The 23,838-nt window shown below is 39.6% G+C and overlaps 2 protein-coding genes across 8 annotated transcripts in view; one reads left to right on the top strand and one right to left on the bottom strand.

The window, feature by feature from the left end:
• Positions 1-17,263, bottom strand: part of LOC126323387 (NAD-dependent protein deacetylase sirtuin-1) — a 60,131-nt gene extending 42,868 nt beyond the window's left edge. The window contains exons 1-3 of one of the 4 annotated variants that reach the window (XM_049994682.1): positions 17,109-17,263; positions 10,720-10,882; positions 2,425-2,585 (exon numbers count right to left, since the gene is read on the bottom strand). In XM_049994682.1, the coding sequence (XP_049850639.1) occupies positions 2,425-2,585; positions 10,720-10,882; positions 17,109-17,256 (472 nt within the window). In that variant the 5' untranslated portion in view covers positions 17,257-17,263. Of the gene's footprint in view, positions 1-2,424; positions 2,586-10,719; positions 10,883-16,234; positions 16,645-17,108 lie in introns of those variants that run through there. The other 3 variants (XM_049994690.1, XM_049994700.1, XM_049994730.1) reach the window with 3 other exon arrangements.
• Positions 17,040-23,838, top strand: part of LOC126323807 (40S ribosomal protein S24) — a 29,779-nt gene continuing 22,980 nt past the window's right edge. Inside the window, exons 1-3 of one of the 4 annotated variants that reach the window (XM_049994881.1) lie at positions 17,040-17,503; positions 17,609-17,677; positions 17,872-18,081. In XM_049994881.1, the coding sequence (XP_049850838.1) occupies positions 17,501-17,503; positions 17,609-17,677; positions 17,872-18,081 (282 nt within the window). In that variant the 5' untranslated portion in view covers positions 17,040-17,500. The remainder of the gene's footprint in view (positions 17,504-17,608; positions 17,678-17,871; positions 18,082-23,838) is intronic. The other 3 variants (XM_049994855.1, XM_049994935.1, XM_049994798.1) reach the window with 3 other exon arrangements.

Genomic DNA, 23,838 nt, shown 5'->3' with positions numbered 1-23,838 from the left:
AATGGTGTCATCAAAAATTCATTTACAAGTTTTTAAGTACTGTAGAATTTTGTCCCTAATACCTTAGAACTGTTGCTTTTATTTTGGATATCACAGTGTACTTTTAGAATGATTAGCTACATTGCCCCAGTCTAGACAAATCACTTCCAAACAGTTTACAGCACACTTCCTCAGTGCACCAACACGTTTCTCTCGTCACCGCACACAGTAGCATACTTCCAGTTTTCTGTTCACATAAAATACTATCCTTTTCACCACTCAATGAACTATTGCTCGCAATTTCACAGTCTGCACAATTACACGAATCACCAAAATCACTTTCTTCCAAAAAGCACTGAATTCTTGTGGTTGTACATTAGCTCCAATTTCACAAGCTAACAACTAGTGCCATCTAACTGTATTGCTGCAGAACTATTGTAGAAAGGGGCAAGATACGGAAGAATTGCATATCACATCTATGGTGCTGTGACAGGCATACCCATCACTGTACTGTGATAAGGATTGGGACTTAAACGTGGAACCTTGTCCTTTGCTCTCATCAACTGAGCTAGCTGGACACAACTTTGACCTGCCCTCACACTTTACTTCTGCCAGTGCCTCTGTACTACTTTCAAAACTGCCTTTTCTCCATTATATTTTTCTCCATTATATCCTTCCTTTTACGAGTGCTAGCCTAGAAAAGTATGCAGCACAGGAGCTGTGAGAGTTGGAAAGTAAAAGAGAAGCCCCACAAGGCTACAACAGAGTGTATACACAGACAAGGAAAAATATTCCCCAATTTTCCCCGGATTGCCCAGATTTCCTGGGCTAACATACACTTTTTCCATGTCTAGTGACAGTATACATTCTCTTGGAACTGTAAAACTTGTCAATCTTTCAATCTTTTCAATGGTTCAGGTTTTGTATACCAGCATAGAGCTTCCTGAAACTTTAAGAAACAAACTCCCCCTCCTCCCGTAAAAAAAGGGCATTTTGGAAAGATCTTTTATGTGCAGCAACCAGTACGCTGCATATCTTCATATTACGAATGTATTAAGTCGAATCCCACCACACTCAGCACATTAGTTTCCGAAGCATTGAAATCAAGATTGTGGTGCATTTTGTAAGCCAAGCACAGCTCATGTCAAGTGATCTCGCCAGCCAGCCAATGACAGCAGATATTCAGGGCATAAGTACATAAGATATAGTCAGCAAAAAGCAGCACCACTGTTAAGTTGCATGAACACACGAACAGGAAAAGTTGATGGTTTAAATTAATATACAAAGGGTAACTACAAGAAAAGCTAATCTTTCATGTATAACATATTTTTTCTTTTGCATGTGTTTCACTTTAAGATACATCACACAAACATTCCAAGTAAAATTTTAAATAATAACTGAAATGTCTTGTCTTCTGGGCATGAAGTTCTTGCAAGTAGCTGGTCCTCGAAGTGTTAAGTTTTAAGTGACAGTCAAACACACTGTGATTCCAGAAATTGATTTCACATTCACAAATGTAATGTAATTCATCTTGCGTAAAATGAAATTCACTTTGAAAGTAATGCTTTTAAAACCACCATTCACATTTATTTTCCAGCAGCCTGTTAGAAATACGTTTGTTTCAGTAGTTGCCCGAGAGTGCCAGAAAACAGGCATTATTGCGCATGCGCTTCGATAATGCAAGAAGCCCGTATGTTTGTATGTGTATAGTATTAAGAGATCCTTATATTAGAATGATATTTTCACTCTGCAGAGTGTGCACTGATATGAAACTTCCTGGCAGATTAAAACTGCGTGCCGGACCAAGACTCAATCTCGGGACCTTTGCCTTTCGCAGGGAAGTGCTTTAGCAACTGAGCTACCCAAGCAAGACTCACGCCCCATCCTCACAGCTTTACTTCTGTGAGTACCTCATCTCCTACCTTCCAAACTTTACAGAAGCTCTCCTGCGAACCTAGCACTCCTGAAAGAAAGGATATTGCGGAGACGTGGCTTAGCCACAGCCAGGGCATGTTTCCAGAATGGCTTAGCTACAGCCGGAGGATGTTTCCAGAATGATATTTTCACTCTGCAGTGGAGTGTGTGTTGATATGAAACTTCCTGGCAGATTAAAATTGCGTGCCGGACCGAGACTCGAACTCAAGACCTTTGCCTTACGCGGTTTTTGTACTTTCTGGTTAGTATATGTAAAAAAAAAGGTGTTACTTCAAAAATCAGAAAATACAACTTTTCTGAAGTATGTTCTTTACCTATTCATTAAAGTGGAGACATGACACTTCCCTCATTGTTGATGAGATGTCAATTTCTTTTTGTCACTGGGTTTCGAGATACAATTCCTACTAGAGCAGGACGTAAACAGCAATGTACACACTGAATTGCGCGCGAGTCGTCTCTAACATTGTAGGTAATGAACAAGAGATTACAAATGTAATAGTATAAACCAACCTGCTATTGGTTTCCACTCTTGTCCACTTAAATCAGAAAGTCCACTCAAGTTTGAAAGATTGCTAACAGTAGACGAGATTTCATCTTTATCATCACAGTCATCTTCCTCTTCTTCTTCTACTTCATTTTCATCACTTGGTCCAGGTAATTGTCTCTTCCTCCTGTAAAAATAAAGTAAAAAGGAAAATTTAGTAGTTACAGAAACATGTAATACTATCTAACACATCATCAGGTGCCAGTTTACATATGCCTTAATTACAATCCAGTTATGCAAGAAATATCTAGCCAGGTTTTTTGTGGAAACCAAGTCAGCAGGAAAGTAAAGCAACAAGAATAATCAGGACATACATGGCACCTTGGAAGCAGTGAACTTAATGTTTTTTTGCCTCCAAGAATCTGTGTCAAAGTGAGATGTGTTTTCACTTGGGACACTGGGTGAACGACAGCAGTCTCTCCACTTAACAGTAGGACTGGGTGAACTAACAGCCACTGCTAAATTATATTTACATGATGGCAGCATTTGATCTACTGTAATCTGTCACAATAAATTTTAATAATTTACAACTATAGAGAAACTGAGGAAGAGTTGACCTCCATTATCTTACTGTTCTGGTATTCAGGAACTTTCAGCCGTCGGTCAACTGCAGTACGAAATGAACTATGGGACTGGCTGAGGATTTCTTGGCAAGGAAGAAGTGCCACACTTTCTTGGACAGAGTGTGATAAATGTGCATGGAAGTAACTTCAGATGTGCCCCAGGGAAATGTTTAGGGAGGCTTGCTGTTTTATGTTAATGACATGGCAGACAATATTAACAGTAACCTCATACTTTTTTCAGATGACACAGTTGTCTATACTGGAGTACTATCTGCAAAAAAAAAAAGGTTACACAAATTTTCAATCAGATTTTAATACAATTTTTAAATGGGGCCAAGGTTAGCAGCTTGCCTTAAATATTCCAAGATATGAAACAGTGCACTTCAAAAAAAAAGAGTAGTATGGTATGTCTACATAATCAATGGAAACAATTGACTCACACAAATATCTGGGTGGGTCTAACAAAATGGATGCAAACTGCAATAAATATAGGTAAACAGTTGGCTGGCTTCAGCTCACTGGTTAGATAATAGAGAGAATGCATAAGTTTACAACCACAAAACCCAATTTACAACGTTCCAGGCACAGGAATTAAGTGTGGAATCTAAGGATATTTTACAGCACACTATGTATTGCACTCATATGGGTCACACGGACATGTTAGATTTAACAGGGTGGATAAACATTTAAGTAATCATTCTTCCTCATTTGGTACACAAATGAAATGGGAAGAAAGCCTAATACATGGCACAACACAAAGTATCCCGTGTTATGCTCCTCACACCAGTAAATAAAGTACAGATATAGACATATCTGACAAGAAAAGATATGCCTTAAAGCATTTGATGTCTGGAACTATTTTTACCATCTACACTCCTGGAAATTGAAATAAGAACACCGTGAATTCATTGTCCCAGGAAGGGGAAACTTTATTGACACATTCCTGGGGTCAGATACATCACATGATCACACTGACAGAACCACAGGCACATAGACACAGGCAACAGAGCATGCACAATGTCGGCACTAGTACAGTGTATATCCACCTTTCGCAGCAATGCAGGCTGCTATTCTCCCATGGAGACGATCGTAGAGATGCTGGATGTAGTCCTGTGGAACGGCTTGCCATGCCATTTCCACCTGGCGCCTCAGTTGGACCAGCGTTCGTGCTGGACGTGCAGACCGCGTGAGACGACGCTTCATCCAGTCCCAAACATGCTCAATGGGGGACAGATCCGGAGATCTTGCTGGCCAGGGTAGTTGACTTACACCTTCTAGAGCACGTTGGGCGGGATACATGCGGACGTGCATTGTCCTGTTGGAACAGCAAGTTCCCTTGCAGGTCTACGAATGTTAGAACGATGGGTTCGATGACAGTTTGGATGTACCGTGCACTATTATGTGTCCCCTCGACGATCACCAGAGGTGTACGGCCAGTGTAGGAGATCGCTCCCCACACCATGATGCCGGGTGTTGGCCCTGTGTGCCTCGGTCGTATGCAGTCCTGATTGTGGCGCTCACCTGCACGGCGCCAAACACGCATACGACCATCATTGGCACCAAGGCAGAAGCGACTCTCATCGCTGAAGACGACACGTCTCCATTCGTCCCTCCATTCACGCCTGTCGCGACACCACTGGAAGCGGGCTGCACGATGTTGGGGCGTGAGCGGAAGACGGCCTAACGGTGTGCGGGACCGTAGCCCAGCTTCATGGAGACGGTTGCGAATGGTCCTCGCCGATACCCCAGGAGCAACAGTGTCCCTAATTTGCTGGGAAGTGGCGGTGTGGTCCCCTACAGCACTGCGTAGGATCCTACGGTCTTGGCGTGCATCCGTGTGTCGCTGCGGTCCGGTCCCAGGTCGACGGGCACGTGCACCTTCCGCCGACCACTGGCGACAACATCGATGTACTTTGGAGACCTCACGCCCCACGTGTTGAGCAATTCGGCGGTACGTCCACCCGGCCTCCCGCACGCCCATTATACGCCCTCGCTCAAAGTCCGTCAACTGCACATGCGGTTCACGTCCACGCTGTCACGGCATGCTACCAGTGTTAAAGACTGCGATGGAGCTCCGTATGCCACGGCAAACTGGCTGACACTGACGGCGGCGGTGCACAAATGCTGCGCAGCTAGCGCCATTCGACGGCCAACACCGCGGTTCCTGGTGTCTCCGCTGTGCCGTGCGTCTGATCATTGCTTGTACAGCCCTCTCGCAGTGTCCGGAGCAAGTATGGTGGGTCTGACACACCGGTGTCAATGTGTTCTTTTTTCCATTTCCAGGAGTGTAATAATGACCACCTAAAATGTCAGAATTCAATTTCCCTTTGTACGTTTGCCCTGCCAGTGAAGTGTTATGTTTTAAGTGCTCACCATGTCCACTGTTCATGTCATCACAATTTGGCAGGAAGAAATGCAGGTGTAATTACAAAAAGTGAATTTTAATGACATGTTACATTGCTATTGTTAATACAAGTACAGATCATTGCACAAGTTCTTTGAAATTTTCACCTATGAAATTTCCCACAAAACCATTCAAAATGCTCTTCAGGAATTACCATGGTGTTTTCTTTTTGTCTTTTAAAACTTGGTCAGCGAAAGTGTCGAAAAGTTCTCTGATCGGTGGACTGATGAATGCGGCTGTCACAGTTTTGAAATTGAGTCTGGGGAACTTTTGATAAAAGCAAATGAGTGAGTAAGGTGTGCAGAGTCATTTAAATTAATAGCTTTTAGAAAATTCTTTGTAAGTCCCAATTTTATATGATTTCCCAGAAGCATAACTTTGTTTATCTCTCTCTGTCAATTAATGACCTCAGTAACTTTTCTATTGGTGGTGTTTGTCCCTTTTGAACACAAAACTACAGTGGTCGTGTATCTCGACTGCATTCATAAAAGGCAAAATTCCACACAAACATTTCAGTATTATCTGATATTCCTATCAGGATGATTCTCACAATCAGATGTGTTTATTTTGCATAGGTATCATAAGCTACAAGAATAAAAGAAAGATTGTTATCATTGTGAAAAGGGGCTGTTCTAAGACTTCTCTTCAAAATTTCAATGAACTGTCACTGATGATGAGAACTGTGCATCATTTTCAGTGTCTTTATGAAGCGATCTATGTTTTTTGGGGAAGGAGACAATACAGTGAAGTCATTGGTATCATCGGATTAGGAAAGGATGGGGAAGGAAGTCAGCCATGCCCTTTTCGAAGAAACCATCCCGGCAATTGCCTGGAGCGATTTAGGGAAATCACAGAAAACCTAAATCAGGATGGCCGGACACGGGATTGAAGTGTCGACCTCCCAAATGCGAGTCCAGTGTGATCTATGTTTTTTCAAGTACCTGAAGTCATCTTCACTTTTAAGGAATTGATTTAATTCTTTAATTCTGTAGTGAAAAGTGGACATTTCCACAGAGATCTGTAGATACTTACACTCCCTTAAATGTGATACTTAAGGGCCTGCGTTGTTTTTATGAAGTTCTAGATTTGTAATGAGGTCAGTGAACTCCCCTTCTGCCATCTTGTGAACTAAGAAGAATGTCTTGGAGATAGATCTACATCTCTCAAAATAGGTTGTTTTTCAACTTCAAATGAGGAGCATTAGAGCAAACACAAACCTATTCTGGAGGTTCAGGAACAGGAAGTTGCTTGCCATGAGGTACAGAGGGAATTGCAGATCACATGTTAGGGCACAAAATTCTTGATTTCTTCTTCACAGAGACCCCTTTGTTTATAGGGTGGACAGAAATAACTAGTCATTAGTACAGCTGGTGGGCATCCTTCAAACCATTAGCACTTCTTCATCTCTTCACACACTGAAGATGGATGAACATTAAGAACAGCATACACAGCACCCATTTATTTGTTCAGTCCTCCACCTCGTAAAAAAAAAAAAGAGACCTTTCACCACACAGAGAATGGCCGCACTGAAGCCCAACTGCAGTGAGTAGTTTTCTTAGTAGTGAGGGTACAGAAGTTACATCAGGTGGGGAGAAAGGGGTACAGAACGGTAGGGATTGGAAAAAAAAATTCTGGACTGTTACCTCTAGGAGTGAGCAGGAAGGGGGTGGGGATATGTTGGTGGGCTGCCAGCAACAGCATCAGCTGGAGGGCAGCATGCAAGTGTGAGGCTGGAGCGAGTGCAGGGCAGGAGACAGAGGCAAGTGGAGGGGCAGGAACTAGCGAAGGCTGAGGCCACGGGTATTATGGAAATACATATACTGCCGTCTGTGCTATTCATAAAAGCTCGTGTTAGTGGAAGAAACCATGGGGCAGAAAGCTTGTTAGCAGCTGTATGCATGTAGAATACCATGCAATGGTTGCAGCTAAGTTGGTAGACCACATAGTTGCTCTCGCAAATGGCCCCACAAGGACTGGAGTAGTGGCAGTGGGAGGATGTATGGCTTAGGTCTTGCATCAAGGTCTATTGTAATGACATAAGTAAAGGGACAAGGGGTTGGGAGCAGGGTGAATAGGGACAGACGAAGATACTGTACTGGTTGGGTGGGCAGCAGGATACCACTGTGGAAGAGACAGGAATGATAGTACACAGGACGTTTCTCATTTCACGACACGACAAGAGATTGCTAAAACAATGGCAGGGAATGTGGTTCAGTAGCTCTAGTTTTTGGTGACACTGAGTCACGAGAGGGGGCTAGTAGAGGGCATGTGGGGGATAGGAGGTAACTAGGGATATGAGGTGCACAGCATCTGTTTCTGGACAAGGCTAAAGGCTACAGCAAGACCCTTGGCATATTTGGAAAGCAACTGCTCATCACTGCAGATTCAACAACCACAAGTGACTAGACTTTACATAACTGCCTTATCGGTGTGGAATATCAGGTAGATATCCAAATGGAGGTACTATCAGTGTTCGGTAGGTCTGATGTGAACACAGCTACTGTCAATCGTCAGTGAGGTGGAGGTTGATGTAAAGGAAAGTGGCTTGTTAGGTTGAGCAGGACCAAATGAAGTAAATGGATGAGAAGGTGTTGTGGTTCTGGAAAAATGTGGATAGGGTATCCTCACCCTTAACCTAGATAATGGAGATGTCATCAACAGATCTGAACAAGGTGAGGGGTTTGTGATTCCACACAGCTAGGAAGGGTTCCACTATATAACCTACAAATAGGTGGCATGGGGTGGTGGCATGTGGCTACTCATAGCTGTACCACAGATATGTTTGTAGGTGATGCCTCCAAAGGAGAACCACCACTCGGGATCAAATCACCTACACTGCCAAGCTTTCAACTACATCTAATCTAGCTCAAAATATCCTCTCTGCTCATCTCAAAGTGGTATTTGCCCTCTCACCCAACATACACAATATCCTTATTCGTCCCTATCCCACACATGCCACCATCCCCTTGACCAGAGACTCATGAATCACTATAAAAGTCCTAGATGCAAGACCTATTCTACACATCCTCCGACTGCCCCTTACTCCAGTCCTGTCTGAGGCTTTTCCTACCCCATCTGTGAAAACAGCCATATGGTCAGTCAACTGAGATGTAACCCATGTGTGTCATTCTACATGTGAATGACCACTAGCAAGCTGTCTGTGTTTACAAATGCCCATCACCACACTGTGTTAGAGACAGCTGAATCATTGCGTGAGGATTCCTCCTGCAACATATCCTCCCTCTTGGCTTCAACCTCCACTGTGCCTGTCCTCCAACTGCCTGTATCTACTTCCTTGTCTCTACCCCTTGCTTCCTCTGTACTTCAAACAAAATATTATTTTAACGTAAATGTAGCAAAAGTTATCTGAACTAATAACACATTTACAAGACATTATACATGCCCGTTAACAGATTTTCGCATGGAAGTGTATCAAGACAAAAACAATGCACGGATTTTGAGGAGTACCAAAACAAAACTACATTACTGTACCAAATCTTAAGAACTGAAGTTCTTCATCTGGTCACATCACTACTGATGACATGAACACATACAAGGCATTCAGCTTATCATGTTACCACAAGCTGAATGCCTGGTATGTGTTCATGTCATCATAGCAAACTGTGAAAATTATGATATGCTCAAGCACTGCTGCCAGCTGCTCACATGTAGTGTCTGGCATCAAGTAAAAATGTGCGAATTACAGCTAATGGCAGCAATTCAATATTTAGTGCTAATATCTGATTTTTAATAGCAATTATAAATCCAGGTCGGTGTCACGAGTGCAAAATACTAACAAGAAATATTTACAAAAGAATGGAAGTTTGGGTTAAGGGGAAATTTAGGAACACAGCAGGCATTACCGACTCTACATTTTTTCTAAATGTAACAGGTATAAGATACAGAGATCAAAAAGTTATCTACTACTTGCACAGAAAGGTAAGTGTAGTTATAGGAGTTACAGGACGTCACAAGAGAGCAGTAGCTTAGAAGGGAATGAGACGGTTATTCAACCTACCCCCATGTTATCTTTCTGCATATAGAGCGACCAACAAAGGAAACCAAGGAGGAATTTGGAAAAGGAATTAAAGTTCAAGATGAAGGATGTTTGTCAATGCAAGTATGGCCAAAGACTTGGAACAGCAGGTAAATGGAAGGGATACTGTCCAAAAAGAGTTTAAAAAACAAATATCAATAAGCAAAAAACAAGGATTTCGATATGTAGTTGAATTAAATTGTGTGATGCTGGAAGAATTAGATCGGGAAATGAGAGACTAAGAACAGTAAAGAAGGTATCCTATTTGAACAGCTACATAGCTTCATGATGAGCAAATTAGAGAGAATATAAAACGCAGTCAAATATGAAGAAAACTGTTTCCAAAAGAGATATCTGTTAACACTAACTATAAACAAGTGTTAGGAAGTATTTTCTTTACGCATTTACCTGGACTATAGCCTCCTATGGAAGTGACCACAGGTGATAAAGAATTGAGGTGAGAAAAGAACAGATGCTTTTGAAATGTGACACTACAGAAGGATACTGAAGACCAGACAGATAGCCCATATAACTAATTAGGAGGTCCTGAATCAAAATAAGAAAGTAAGTAATTAATGGCACAACCTGCCTCAATGAACATATCCCAAGGCATCAAGGAATTATGAGGTTGGCAATTGATGGAAGTGTGGTGGGTAGAACTGTAGAGGGAGATCCAATGAGTTTTCAGGCATAAGATCATTACAATAACAGCAGAAGCAGCAACATGAATTCTGTATCACTAAATTAACAAAGTTTAGGTCATTTTCTTTCCATTACATTTTGTAAAATGAACAGTGTAATATTTCACAGTTGTAAAGTGGCCTCGATTGTGAATCTGGTACACAGCAACTTCATGTAATTTTGTATTCCTTCTGAGACAACTAGTTCATAAATTCATGCATGCAAGGAATCTTATTGAAGATGTAATCTGAGAAGCAACTAACCTCATAACTAGACTTATCTGTAGTTAAATTAGAAACAGTCTTGCTGATAGTGAAAGGAGAGAGCTGGTGGTGTCTTTCATTAAGTAAATAAAAACCTGTTTGCTTCAAAGCACAAAATCCAAAATGGTCTACCAGTAGCTTACCTTCAAGGGTTGAACTATTTCATGCTGCAGAATGACACATAAAATATAGAAGTACTTAGCTTTATCATAGCTTTTCAAACTAATAGTCCTCTCTTGAGAAGGTGGAAAAGGTAGATTGAGAAGGTTAATAAGCCAGTATTTGTTAAAATAAGGAACAAAACAAAACCATACCTGCCCTCTCCAGTAACATCACATTCTATTTCTGTTGCTGAAGAAGAGTCCAACTGCTGGATACCATTGACATTTAAAAGATCATCATCCTCGTCTTCATCATCATCAACATGACTTTTGCTATTCTCTGAACTAAGGGCACAACTGGAAACTGGAAATTCTGCTGAAAATGCAAACAGATGGGAATAAGATCATTATTGCAACAAAATGAAGAAATTATGTCCACTGTTCCCCTCTTACCCTACTCTTTCTTTTTTGACAAAGTTAAAGAGACCCATAGCTCTTAACATGTTTATACCCATTAATGTTGACCACACTAATAATGCTACAAAAATTATTTAATTTACAACATATTCAAGCTCATTACAAGTGGTGTTACATTTTCCAGAGCTGAAAGTCCCCTACAATGTTTGAGAACAACACAGGAGACAATCCAAACCAATTATTTCGTGTCCATGCCACAATAAATCTAAAGATTAGTATTTTTATAATGAACACAGTGGATCACCTAACAATATCTTCAGGACAATAAAAACACCACACTTATGTCAAAAACAAATTGTAGAAAAGCTTATTTGAATTATATCATTATCAGCGATCCTGAAATTATAACTGATTAATGTACTGCAGCTCGAATGGGTCTTGGTCCTGGATTCAAAGTGATTTTGATTTCTTTGCCACATCTGTGCATTAAATTTTTCTATTTGTTGTGAATCATTTCTCCTGTCATGATACTGTAAAGACCATAGAATTGTGTTTGTCTCCGCTTCCAGCTACACCACAGGGCTCAAACACCACAAGTATTCATCTGAACATATCCTCACAGCTGTCGATTAGGTGTCGGCTATCGACTTATTTCTGTATACGTATAGTGGCACCACTAGTGCCTTCCCCACACCCCTTTCTTTCACTGTATGTCCACTGTGTCTACTTATGATAGATGGGTCACAAGCTTTACTCATCTGCAAGCCACTATATTTGCTGAAGATGTTATCTCCCATATTAACATGTACTACAGCATCTTTCACAAAGCTACCCCAGACGCTGCTTGTTAATCTGATATTGACATACTAACAAATACAGTTCAATGTCCATTTTCTGCAATACATTTCACTATACATTATTTTTTGGGATAGCACCAGCACATTCACCTTTCGTGTTCCTTCTGCTACTGTTTTACAAAGTGCACACACAAAATTTCACATAGAAATTAGCTGTTACAGCCGCACTGGATATTGTCAGAGCATAAAAAGAAGGAGTCATTCATTCACAAGCACACTGGGAAAAAAAAACACATTATTGTCAGTGTGGTTTTCTCAATATGCTTGTGGACAATGAAAAATCACAATGTCCTTGCTGGTTTGGTACCAGAACTTGTTTTGACTTTTCATTTCTTATCAGTCCACCTAATTTCATTCAGCGACATCAAATCTCTTAAAGACTTAAATTTTCTTCTTTCCCAGTTTTCTGACAATCCATGATACACCCATAAATGCTCTGCTCCAGACATAAATCTTGGCCTTCAGTTAAGGCCTATGTTTGATACTAGCAGCTGTCTTTGAACTAGGAATGCCCTATTTGTCTGTGCTGAACTATTTCTTACATCCTCCTTGCTTCAAAGGAGCAGAAGACCTTCCCTTCTACTATAAATCCCCAATTTTGATCAAATTAACAGAATCTTCCGTCGGTTCTTGGTAGAACAACATTATAATAAATGAAAAGCACCAGTTTGCTTTTCATTTATCCTAATTTTAATGTTACATTTATCATTAATCTCATTACTACTATTCCTCATTACTTTCATCTTCTTTGCTTTACCCTCGCTCCATACCCAGTGTTTAATAGGCTGCTCATTCCCTATGAGATGTCATGTAATTCAAATCTTATCATCAACATTCTTTCACCCTGAATTTTAATCTCACTCCTGTACCTTTCTATAACTGCTTCTTCAATGCGTAGACTGAACTATAAGGGAGCATGGGTGCACAGTTGCCTTACTCCCTCTGAGCACTTCTTTCTTGGCCTTCCATTCTTATTGCTCTCTCTCGATTCTTGTTCATATTTTACAGCACCCATTTTTCCCTATAGCTTTTATTTACTATAATGAGAATTTCCGACGTGTTACACAATTTTACATAGCTGAATGGTTTACCTATGTCGAAAAATAGTATATGAAGATGTCTTGCTTATTCTACCTACCCTTCATCAGTGGCATAACACAAGCACTGAAAGGACAAGAAAAATTTAAAATGCTGTAACTGACTGAAAAATGAAAGAAGTGCATTTGTGAGATGAGTGAGCATTTGCTTCATCATTTGACAAAGATGAATAGCCATACATGAATATAGGTAGGCCTACTGTTAAGTTGAAGTCTGCACGCTGCACTTTATAATTTTATTGGTTGCTTTTGTGCAGTGAAAATTATCTTTTAAAAGAAGTAAGCTAACACAGAATAGGATGCTGTATGACATGGGACAAGAGCCAATGCTGAATACATTGGGGAACAAAAAGTGAAAAAAAATAAGCATATTTTTCACCACAGAATCAAATTTTTCCATAAACTGCTCGAGACAATTACCAATAAAAAAAAATCAGTATTTAAGAAGGCAAGCTTCCTTACAAAATTGTTGGGTTCCTGCGGGATATGATGTTTTAAAGATATTGGACCACTGTTTTTTCTGCCAAGGAAGCGTCAGGTTTTGTTGGTGGCACAACAGTTGTTTAATGAAGAGTTTGCAAACATTTTTGTACAGTTCTTTATTATCTGGCAACTGAATATATGTGTAACAATTGACAAGGTCATAATTTTGCCTCTACAACATTTCGCTGCTGTTCTGTTTTGGACAAAAATAGAGGATGCTGTGCTATGGTAATGAATTCTGGGACTCTTGTCTTCAAAGATGCAATGGATATACTTCTACATCTACACTTTGGAAACCACTAAGAAGCATGTGACAGATGATACATCCCACTGTACCATTTATTAGGGCTTTTCCCCATTCCGAGTAAACTATGACCTCATACATGGGGACAACGATTTTCAACTGTCAGATAATGAAGAATTATTTCATTTCCTTTATGGTGGAGATTCTGATGATTTCTTCCCACAAGTGTGGCTCTTGATCCTAACCTAGTCATCAGTTAGAAAAGTCAGGAACAAATACTTTGCCAGTACTTGAGTGAAATCACAACACACAACAGAAATTTGAAGTGTTCATCCATCATTCAGCCTGGTCTTCCACCTGAGCTCATGACTTTGCAGTTCTAGTGAAACAATTAATGGAATTCTAGCTATGACAACTTTTTACCATGTATTATCCCATATCAAGCCTTTACTCTGCATTAAGGAAAGCTGCAACAAACTCCACTGACTGATGGCACCTACCTTACCACTAATGCTGGCTGTTTCTTGTTATTCTGTACTCATGATTTACGTAACTGGTACAATACAAAGTAGGCTCACTACATACCAATCTAAGCATTACTTGACCAGTCATCTGGGAAATGGTTCTTTCTTTAACTTTTATTATAAAATAGGCCTAGTGAAATGTGTGTCTGTGGCGCGTGCACACACATACGCATGCACCCAGAACTTTCACTTTCCATAACTATGTACACAAGTATGGAAGCCAATGGGAAAAAAATCAAATGTGCTTCGATCTGACAATTTCAGTGTCCCTAGAGTACACAAATCATTTTGTGCACAAACAGTTACTGTCAAGCACTGATCTCATATATGCCAAACTTCATGGTTAAGATAGTACTCCCAAAGTTCTAACTGAATCATGTCTGTCTCTTGATCCACACTGGAGAAAGTACAATGAAAAATTGGCCATGTCATTTCCAAATGAACCAATACCAGCATTCACATTTCATAATTTGAGGAAACCACAGAACGCACAGTTCTTGATGGTTCATTGAATCTTAGCTCACCTCTAAACAGTCAGATTTCTATATAGTTTTCTGTTATGTTCTTTCTTTTCAATTGCCCAAATGCTGATTCCTCTTCCCACGAACTTATGCTGGTCCATACATCATCAGAAAAAATTAGGGATAAGGCATAATTGTTTCTCATACTGATTCATATAAAATGTCAGGTTTTACGAACACTTTTCATGGATAACACATTTAGCCTCAGAGACCCATTAGAATTTGCTGACCATGGGTGTTAACCTTTCTACACCAATTTATAATACTTGCTTACCAATTAAAGATGTTCCACATTTGCACTAAGGATTTAAAAATTTCCATTTTGTTACAAAACAGAACTCAACCAGATTAGAGTCAGGCTGCTACAATCCTAAAAGACCCCCTCCCCACTCTGCAACACATTCTTAAGAATCTTAGTGACTGAGGCTTGAGAATCACCTAAGGAATAGTCAACAGGTGCCATTCTGGATTACTTCTCTGAGACATGCTAGATGGAATGGTCACTTCCAACTAGGAGCCATACCTTAAATAATTTATTGGGTTTAATGTGATAGCAAAAATTTGTCAAGTCTTAATTGTATATCACACTTGGGCACTACATCAACAGATATCAAGGAAAAGTAGGATGGGGACATCTGTCTACCACTCTACAACTAGACCTGGTAAATAGCTGACTTCCTGCCCACCCTTCCCAGGTCCATCCCATTACACACAAGTTGCTTACAAGTGTAAATACATTTGATATGTCCTATGGTACATGGTCGAAGGGCGAATAAACAAACATACAGAGCTAAGGACAGGGATGAGTTTAACAGTCTCATTGACAAATACATACTGAAAATGCAGGAATTGATTTACCATAAAGCTCTTACTCCACACTTGCCTCTATACGTTTTTCATAGCCCTGTACTAAATTAGCACAGAGATTAAGCCTGTGGTGCTGCATCCTTGTTTTCATGCTTGACTGTCGAAAAGCAGGATGCGGACAGATTTAAACACAATTACATGAGGCTTCTAAAAAGCCATAGACAAATGTAAGTAAGGTTAACTTGGGTATTCAAATAACACGTAATTTGTCTAGTCGTCCTACTTTCATTTGTAACAACTATTACTTTACCCTGCTTAGTTACAATAGTTTTATCCTTATATGCAGTTTTTCGTACCGTTTAAAATTCTTATCCAATTCACACATCAGCTGCTCCCTCAAAATACCCGCGAAAGTGTATGTACTTAAAGGTGTTGCTTGCTGTCTCTCGTTCGAATTATTAGAAAAGATACGGCGCATGCATACATTAAGAATCTTTTAATGAATACACATTTATATTCTTCTGAATCACTTTGAATTTATCATTCATGCTTTACATTTGTAATTGACGCACACCAGACTAACGACAAGGGTTTCAACAAACAACGTAAAATTTATTAATCAGCATTTTTTATTGTTTATACTTTACATGACAGTTGCAAAAATATGTTTAAGAGTAAATAATGGTATGAGCTCTAAAAGACATTAACATAATACATAAGCAGTCAACTACTGTTAAAATAATGGTTACATTTTTGTGCAATATAACATGACACTTACTTTGACGTACAGTTACAAGTATCCCACAATACTACGCAACCATCTATCTCTCTCGAAATCTCAGGACATTCTATCAAGTTCCTCTAGATATTTCAATGGCATAAAGTGGACTGTATGGGTTGAAATTGGATAAATTACAACGTATTTGGGCTAATTTTTGTGAAGCATACTACTGATTAAGTTTCCGGAAGGCCAAAAACCTTTGCCAAGTCAGGTAATATTAATCTGATGTTGACTATGGAGTGTCATAATATATACTTGCTTCAAACGAAAAAAGTAATTTTTTCTCTCGGTAATAACTGCAACATCATCCATACATCATGTATGACAAGTGCTTTCTAACGTCAACAGCATTTTCCCGTGAAATAGTAGTACTAGACGCCATTGCTGTCGCTATACTCCATCTTAGAAATTGCAACTAACGTTGCTCAAATCACAAGTCATCGTCGTACTTCTGTCAATAAATTCTGCAAAATAAAGACTCCTTAGAAAATTAAATTTGTTAAACTGGTATGAGAGGCAGAAAATAGACATATATAATTATGCGACATAAAAGCTAAGAATCGATACACAAATCCATATCGAGTACATCACATTAGCCGAGATTGCACTGTCTTAACTTTCATGATAACATAACATTAGAACTTCGAACATTAACATCCAGCATACCAGAATCACAATTCTATGAAAAATTGATAAGTAAATACTATTTATGAAAATAAGTTGTATATTCGACTTTGTCCTGCGCCATTTTTGCTGTCATGGCAGCCCCGCCCACATAACATAACTTTACTGAAGAGCTTCACGCCTAAAGTCCGCCATCTTTGAGCACAAGTTTTACACGATTAATTGAAAATATTTATTATTTGCTTACCTGAGATTGAACTGCATATATCTTTCGTAGAGGCAGAATACCTCCCTAAGTCAATATCAGTAGTGTAATTCGATAGCTGTTGAACGTGGTCAAGTTTTATTCGTTTTGAAGGAGAACAATATTCCTGTCCTTCCGAAACCAACGCCATTTTCAGCAGCTATGACGTAGTTTCCCTCTAGGAAGTAGAGGGCGCTTTGATCCTTTTGCTGGAGACAACGTGCTAGTGTATGAGGGCAGCATGGTATGCGCTTGTTGAAATTGTATATCCGTTGTAGGAAACTCCATCGTTCGTGTGTTTAATATTTTTTGTGTTCCTTTCTATTGACATATATTCGGAATTGCACTTTTAGTGTGCCGTTTCTACTTGCAGTTAAATTTACATTGTACCAATAATGGTAGGATATTCGTGAATTAAGTATTTTGCGAAACAATTACATTTCAACCATCAAGAGTGAAATTTGAACAGAGGATTCATCGATATTTGTACTTTTCTTTTGCAGAGTGAGGGAACAGCAACTATTCGAACAAGAAAGTTCATGACAAATAGGCTCTTATGCCGAAAGCAGATGGTAAGTAGAATAAAATTTCATTATGGAAATGTTTGGAGAGTTTTCACTTATTTAGCAAGTTGAAACGAATGCTCATAAAATACCCTCGTGTTTATTTTATGCATAGCCATTCAAAATCATGAATCTGTTCTCTTGTTTTGCCCCCCAGACTACAGTGTAGCAGTAACTTTTTTTCATTAACTTATTGCTTGCAGGTTGTCGATGTTTTGCATCCAGGGCAGCCGTCTGTGAAGAAAACTGACATAAGAGAAAAACTCGGTAAAATGTTTAAAGTTACACCAGATACAGTGTTTGTGTTCGGATTTCGTACAGCATTTGGAGGTGGAAAATCAACTGGGTTCGCCTTGATTTATGATACCCTAGATTATGCCAAGAAGTTTGAACCGAAATATAGGTTACAGAGGGTAAGTCTTGCTTATTAGTATGTGTAGCTGTTTGGTTAGTATCTATCTAGGCTCTTGTATGTTCGGAGCTCTGTTGACATAGTAATACGGAAAAATTGGGAGCAATTTTTATGCAGTGTACAATGTCTTTATCAATAATTGTTAGAATAATCGAAGTAATCTAATACACAACGACCGTAAAAATCTTAGATTTGCATTAGAACGCATGATACTGAGGTTTTTGAATTAAAATTGCACTGAAGGTGGTAGGCATTGACAATTCGGCTGGTGCTCAGTACCCACAGATCATGCCTTGCATTCAAATGCTGGGAAAACACTTTGCAGCACTTAGTAAATAGTAGTAAAATGCATGTTGAACATTTGTTTTCAAAATATGCAGTTTATTGTACTGTGTATATTATGAAAGTCACTGTTTTCCCCTGAGGCAGCATGTGTAGCCTGTGTATTATTCAGTTACTTCACCAGCAATTAGAAGATGCGAACACAGTGGTGATCTCATCATACCACATGAATTGCCATATACTGTAAAGTTGAGACTAACTCATCCATTTCAACATGCAATATCTCCATTTCCAATCTTATGAGTGGACTGGGGGGGGGGGGGGGGTGAGAAGCATAGGAAACTTGTCTAAGCATACTGCTATAGGGATATAGGATATAGGGACAGAATCTAGCCACAAGGGAATTAATTCAGTCATCCTTTTGTAACACTATGAAACTATGCATTTAGAACAAATGTGTGGATATTGCATATACTGTGTGTGTGTCTCAGAGTAATAGATAAGCTTACACATAGCCGTAAGGAAAGTTGTGGTAGAATGTAAGTAAATGTAGGGATAAAGGAAACCACTAAAGAGCAGAAAAGCATGTAGTCGATACTTGTGTGCAGGCAGGAATGATTTTTGTTTCCCTTTTTTGTGCTCTGTGGTCTGCACATAACACAGTATATATGTGTAAGTTCTCTCGAATTGAATATTATACCTGAGCATCAGGGATAGATATTTCAGTGAAATGGTAAAGTTTGTTTGATAGAGAACTTTGTGGTGTGAAGTTTGTGATGTATTGTTGTGATATTCAGTCTTAGATTACTCAACTAGTTAAGCGTTCCATAAAAAAAAGTGACAGACATTATGGTGAACATTTCAGCCGAATACAGAACACTCATTTAGAATGTTAATATAGAAAATACTTTATATTCATGTACTACTGTTACGTAGCAGCTAAGGTGAAATGTCTTTAATCTACATTGGAAACCACATTCGCTATTTGTCGAACCTTTCATTTCTGTAGGTAGATTCAGTTCAGTAACTGTGTGTTTCACCCTCTTTCTGTGCCATAACTAGAATCATTAAAATGTAGTTGTTGTGGTCTTCAATCCAGAGATTGGTTTGATGCAGCTCTCCCAGCTACTCTGTCCTGTGCAAGCTTATTAATCTCGAATTGACTACTGCAACCTACATCCTTCTGAATCTGTTCAGTGTATGTACGTCTTGGTCTCCCTTTATGATTTTTACCCTCTTCACTTCCCTTCAATACTAAATTGATGAACCCTTGATGCTTCAGGACATGTTCTACCAACTGATCCCTTCTCGTAGTCAAGTTATGCCACAAGTCCTCTTCTCAACAATTCTATTCAGTACCTCCTCATTAGTTATATGATCTACACATCTAATCTTCAGCATTCTTCTTTGGCACCATATTTCAAAAGCTTCTATTCTCTTGTCTAAAGTGTTAATCATCCATGTTTCACTTCAGTACATGGCCAAATTCCAAATAAATACTCTCAGAAATGACTTCCTGACACTTCAATCCATACTCGATGTTAGAAAATTTCTCTTCTTCAGAAACGCTTCCTTGCCATTGCCAGTGTACATTTTATACCCTCTCTACTTTGACCGTCATCAGTTATTTTGCTCCCCAAAGAGCAAAACTCCTTCACTACTTTGTGTCTCATTTCCTAATCTAATTCCCTCAGCATCACCTGACGTAACTCGACTACATTCCATTATCCTTGTTTTCCTTTTGTTGATGTTCATCTTATATCCTCCTCTCAAGACACTGTCCATTCCATTCAACTGCTCTTCCAGGTACTTTGCTGTCTGACAGAATTACAATGTCATTGGCAAACATCAAAAGTTTTTATTTCTTCTCCACAGATTTAAATTCCTACTCCAAATTTTTCTTTTGTTTCCTTTACTGCTTGCTCAATATACAGATTGAATAAGATCAGGGATACGCTACAACCCTTTCTCCCTCCATTCCCAGCCACTGCTTCCCTTTCATGTCCCTCTATTATTATAACTGCCATCTGGTTTGTGTACAAATTGTAAATAGCCTTTCGCTCCCTGTATTTGGCCCCTGCCACCTTCAGAAATTGGAAGAGAGTATTCCAGTCAACCTTGTCAAAAGGTTTCTCTAAGTCTACAAATGCTATAAACATAGGTTTGCCTTTCCTTAATCTTTCTTCTAAGATAAGTTGTAGGGTCAGTATTGCCTCATGTGCTCCACCATTTTTACAGAATCCAAACTGATCTTCCCTGAGGTCAGCTTCTACTAGTTTTTTCAGTCCTCTGTAAAGAATTGGCGTTAGTGTGTTGCAGTCGTGACTTATTAAACTGGTAGTTCGGTATTGTTCACACCTGTAAACACTTGCTTTTTTGGGTTTGAATTAATATATTCTTCTTGAAGCCTGAAGGTATTTTGCCTGTCCCATACATCTTGGAAGGGTTTTGTCATGACTGGTTCTCCCAATGCTATTAGCTGTAATGGAATGTTGTCTATTCTTGGGGCCTTGCTTAGACTTAGGTCTTCCAGTGCTGTATCAAATTCTTCACGCAGTATCGTATGTCCCATCAAATCTTCATCTGCATCCTCTTCTATTTCAACAATATTGCCCTCTAGTACATCACCCTTCTATAGATCCTCTTATATACTCCTTCAACCTTTCTGCCTATCTTAGAACTGGGTTTTCATCTGAGCTCTTGATATTCATACAAGTGGTTCTCTTTTTCTCCAAAGGTCTCTTTAATTTTCCTATAGGCAATATCTATCTTACCCCAAGTGTGATATGCCCCTACATTCTTACATTTTTCCTCTGGCCATCCCTATTTAGCCGTTTTGCACTTCCTGTTCTAATTTTTGAAATGTCTGTATTCCTTTTTGCCTGCTTCATTTACTCCATTTTTATATATTCTCCTTTCATCAGTTAAATTCCATATCTCTTCAGTTACACAATGATTTCTACTAGCCTTCATTTTTGTACCTACTTGATCCTCTGCTGCCTTCACTATTTCATCTCTCAAAGCAACCCGTCTTCTTGGCCATCCCTATTTAGCCATTTTGCACTTCCTGTTCTAATTTTTGAAATGTCTATATTCCTTTTTGCCTGCTTCATTTACTCCATTTTTATATTTTCTCCTTTCATCAGTTAAATTCCGTATCTCTTCAGTTACACAATGATTTCTACTAGCCTTCATCTTTGTACCTACTTGATCCTCTGCTGCCTTCACTATTTCATCTCTCAAAGCTACCCGTCTTCTTCTACTGTATTCCTTCCTCACGTTCTTGTCAGTTGTTCTCCAAAGCTCTCTCTGAATCACTCTGCAACCTCTGGTTCTTTATGTCCCATCTCCTTAAATTCCCATCTTTTCCAGTTTCTTAAGTTTTAATCTACAGTTCATAATCAATAAATTGTGGTCAGTCCACATCTGCCCATGGAAATTTCTTTCAATTTAAAAACTGCTTCTTAAATCTGTCTCACCATTACATAATCTATCTGAAGCCTTCCAGTTTATCCAAGCCTCTTCCACGTATACAACTTTCTTTCGTGATTCTTAAATCAAGTGAGAGCTATGATTAAGTTACAGTGTGCAAAATTCTACTAGGCGGCTTCCTCTTTCATTCCTTTCACCCGTTCGATATTCACCTACTACTTTCCCATCTCTTCCTTTTCCTGGTATCGAATTCCAGTCCCTATGACTGTCAAATTTTCGACTCCCTTCACTATCTGAATAATGTTTCTTATCTCATTGGACATTTCCTCAGTCATCTGCATCTGCAGAGCTAGTTGGCATGTAAACTTGTACTACTGTGATAGGTGTGGGCTTCGTGTCCATCTTGGCTACAATAGTGCATTCACTATGGTGTTTGTAATAGCTTAGTGTTCCTATTCTTTTATTCATTATTAGACCTACTCCTGCATTACCCCTATTTGATTTTGTATTTATAACCCTGTATTCATCTGACCAGAAGTCTTGTTCCTCCTGCCACCAAAATTTGCTAATTCCCACTATATCTGACTTTAAAATTTTCTAACCTACCTATCCAATTAAGGGATCTGACATTCCACGCTATGATCTGTAGAATGCCAGTTTTTTTCTCCCGATTACGCCATCCTGAGTAGTCCCCACCGGGAGATCCGTATAGTGGACTATTTTACCCAGGACGCCGTCATCATCATTTAACCATACGGCAAAGCTGCGTGCCCTCGGCAAAAAATTGTCTGTAGTTCCCCCGTTGTGGTTCATGTTAAAAGGTCAGATCAGTCAACCATCCAGACTGTTGCCCCTGCAACTACTGAAAACACTGCTGGCCCTCTTCAGGAACCACACGTTTCTGGCCTCTCAATAGACACGCATCTTTTGTGGTTGCACTTAAGGTACGGGTAGCTATCGCTGAGGCACACAAGCCTCCCTACCAATGGCAAGGTCCATGGTTCATGGGAGGAACGTGATGCATATCATTTCCCAGGTTGATAGAAGTGTCCGATCCCACACGTCGGCTTTGACCTGTGACGTACGGGTGTTGTCGTGTGTGGTGTGTTTGTAGATGTCGTGTTGTGGTTTGTTGTGCTCTCTGGTGGTATGTTCAGGGTTTTTGTTTGTGTGTTGTAATGGGCTCATTTTGCTTTTGATAGTTATCCAGAATTGTTAGAGCGTCAGCTGTGTTTGTAGTGAAATTCGTTTGAGTGAGTTAATGATTTTCTGTGAAGGTTAATTTAGTGTTGTTCGCTGTAGATCATGTGGTAATTTTAGTAAAATTAATCGGTTGTTGTGTTTTGTTCAGGAATGGATTTGACGGATAAAAGTAACAGTGCGCAGGTGAAGGGAAGTGTTTGATCCCAATATGTGGCTGTGTATGTTGATACTGGTATCTGGAGATGTTTTTGTGCTATATAGGCCAAGGGAAGTGTTTGATCCTAATTTATGGGACGGGAGCTGCTGTTGAGCTATATAGGTCAAGGGAAGTGTCTGACTCCAGATACTGTGTTTAGTGGCATTTGGGGAGTTTTGTGATGTCAGTTTTTCTCATTGTTTTGTGTGGTTTTGTACGGGGGTGGGTGTCTAAATTTGTTTATATTTAGGTTGCCCCCATCCAAAAACACCCCATTTCCCGCACTTGTCCTTTTAGTGTCATTAGGCTTTTTGTGGAAAGTGTGTTTGTTTGTTTTTCGATGTATTTTTGTCCTCATAATGTGTACATACCGACTTTATACGGGCCATATTGGAATTGTGGTTTATGGTCGTTTCCGCCATATTTGTGATGTCATGCGTCAAAGCAGACGGGCGGTATCGGACGCTTCCGTATTTCCCATTTCCCAAGTAGTGTTGTACTTGTTGGTTTATTTTATTTATCAAATGGTTTTCAATTACACGAAAGTATTGAAGTATTGTCATGTCGGGTTGTAAACACTCACATCAAGCTTTCGGCCACAGCCTTCATCAGTACGGAGAGATACTGCCAACTCCAGTATCTTGG

The sequence above is a fragment of the Schistocerca gregaria genome, chromosome 1 (assembly GCF_023897955.1).
Source record: "Schistocerca gregaria isolate iqSchGreg1 chromosome 1, iqSchGreg1.2, whole genome shotgun sequence".
Taxonomy (NCBI): domain Eukaryota; kingdom Metazoa; phylum Arthropoda; class Insecta; order Orthoptera; family Acrididae; genus Schistocerca; species Schistocerca gregaria.
Note: the sequence above shows the minus strand (reverse complement) of the source record. Positions and strands in the feature narration are given on the sequence as shown.